This window comes from Propithecus coquereli, unplaced genomic scaffold (genome assembly GCF_000956105.1).
Source record: "Propithecus coquereli isolate 6110/MARCELLA unplaced genomic scaffold, Pcoq_1.0 Scaffold106, whole genome shotgun sequence".
Lineage (NCBI taxonomy): Eukaryota > Metazoa > Chordata > Mammalia > Primates > Indriidae > Propithecus > Propithecus coquereli.
In genome coordinates, this window is record NW_012134525.1 from 4,465,002 (window position 1) to 4,466,296 (window position 1,295).

General features: G+C 38.4%; 1 protein-coding gene across 1 annotated transcript in view; it reads left to right on the top strand.

The window, feature by feature from the left end:
- IFT74 (intraflagellar transport 74) overlaps positions 1-1,295 on the top strand; it is a 111,195-nt gene that overhangs the window by 3,800 nt on the left and 106,100 nt on the right. Inside the window, exon 2 of the mRNA XM_012646308.1 lies at positions 1,077-1,215. Within this exon, the coding sequence (XP_012501762.1) occupies positions 1,096-1,215 (120 nt within the window). The 5' untranslated portion in view covers positions 1,077-1,095. The remainder of the gene's footprint in view (positions 1-1,076; positions 1,216-1,295) is intronic.

Sequence of the window (1,295 nt, forward strand, 5' to 3'; positions counted from 1 at the left end):
CGCTTGAGCCCAGGAGTTTGAGGTTGCTGTGAGCTAGGCTGACGCCACGGCACTCTAGCCCGGGCAACACAGTGAGACTCTGTCTCAAAAAAAAAAAAAGATGTTTGAGATGAAAAAATTCCAGATGATAAGCTCCATGTCTGGCCATGGCTATGAATAACTGAAATGGAGTTAAGATGGTTACTAAAATTGAGGTCAGGGAACCGTGAAGCTAAAATATTGGATATTGGTTCTAATATCCAAATGGAAATCATCCAGGATGATGGTAAGATTGGAATAGAGAAGCTGTGAACTAGGTACAAAAGACTTTAGTACAGGTGGAGGAGAAATTAGGAGGTCACTAGGTATCAGCAACCAGGAAAGATCAAGGCAATATGGTTGCATCCCTTATCCTCAAAGGAAGTACATCCTGTTTATTTTTCTAAAGGTGTGGAAGAGTAATATTTTGAAAGTGACACTGTCAAGCAAGGAGAATGCCACCTCCTTTGCTTTGAAATTGTGGAACAAGAAGCTAAAACAGCCTTCACTACTGAAAGTGTTACCTTCAGGACAAGCCAGGATTCTGTTAAAGTGAAGAGTAATAGGAAGTACTTGTAACAAGATTGAGAATTTCCTCCTTTATGCTATTAGCAAAAAATAAAAATAAAAATCAATGAAAAAAAAATTAAAAAAACAATGATCGAGAATATAAGAGAGTTAATCGTGGATCAGAAAGCACAGAGAAAAGATTGGGAGAGAAGAAAGACAGCAGATACCTCAGGAGAAAGAAGGCTTACCAGAGTATGGGGATGAGAACATAAGAAAAATAGGTAACTAGAGGGGCTTGCATTTTGGTGAGATAATAGGGAGATGAGGAAAGAATGTTGCTGTAAATCACCTCATATTTCTAAATGGAACATTAATGTCAAAGTTGAACAAAGTTAAAGCAGGCTAAGCTTTGTTGCGTCACCTGGAATGGCAGTTTACAAGAAAAATGGTCGTGAATTTAATCTTTGAAGTAAGGATATGATGGGTCATCAGTGTCTTACTATAGAAGGCATCAAAGGAGAATTGAACTATTTATTATTTCCAAACAGGAGTTAAAGTGAACAGACAATGGCCAGTAATAACAAATCTTCAGTAGCTCGCCCTGTTTCACGAGGTGGAATTGGATTGACAGGAAGGCCTCATTCTGGAATACGACCCCCATCAGGAAATATTCGAGTGGCAACTGGTGTAAGTTTAAAACAAATCTGTTGAATACTTGTGCATGTATTCTGGTAGAAGTTGGAAATCCTCTGTATAATAAGAGATTC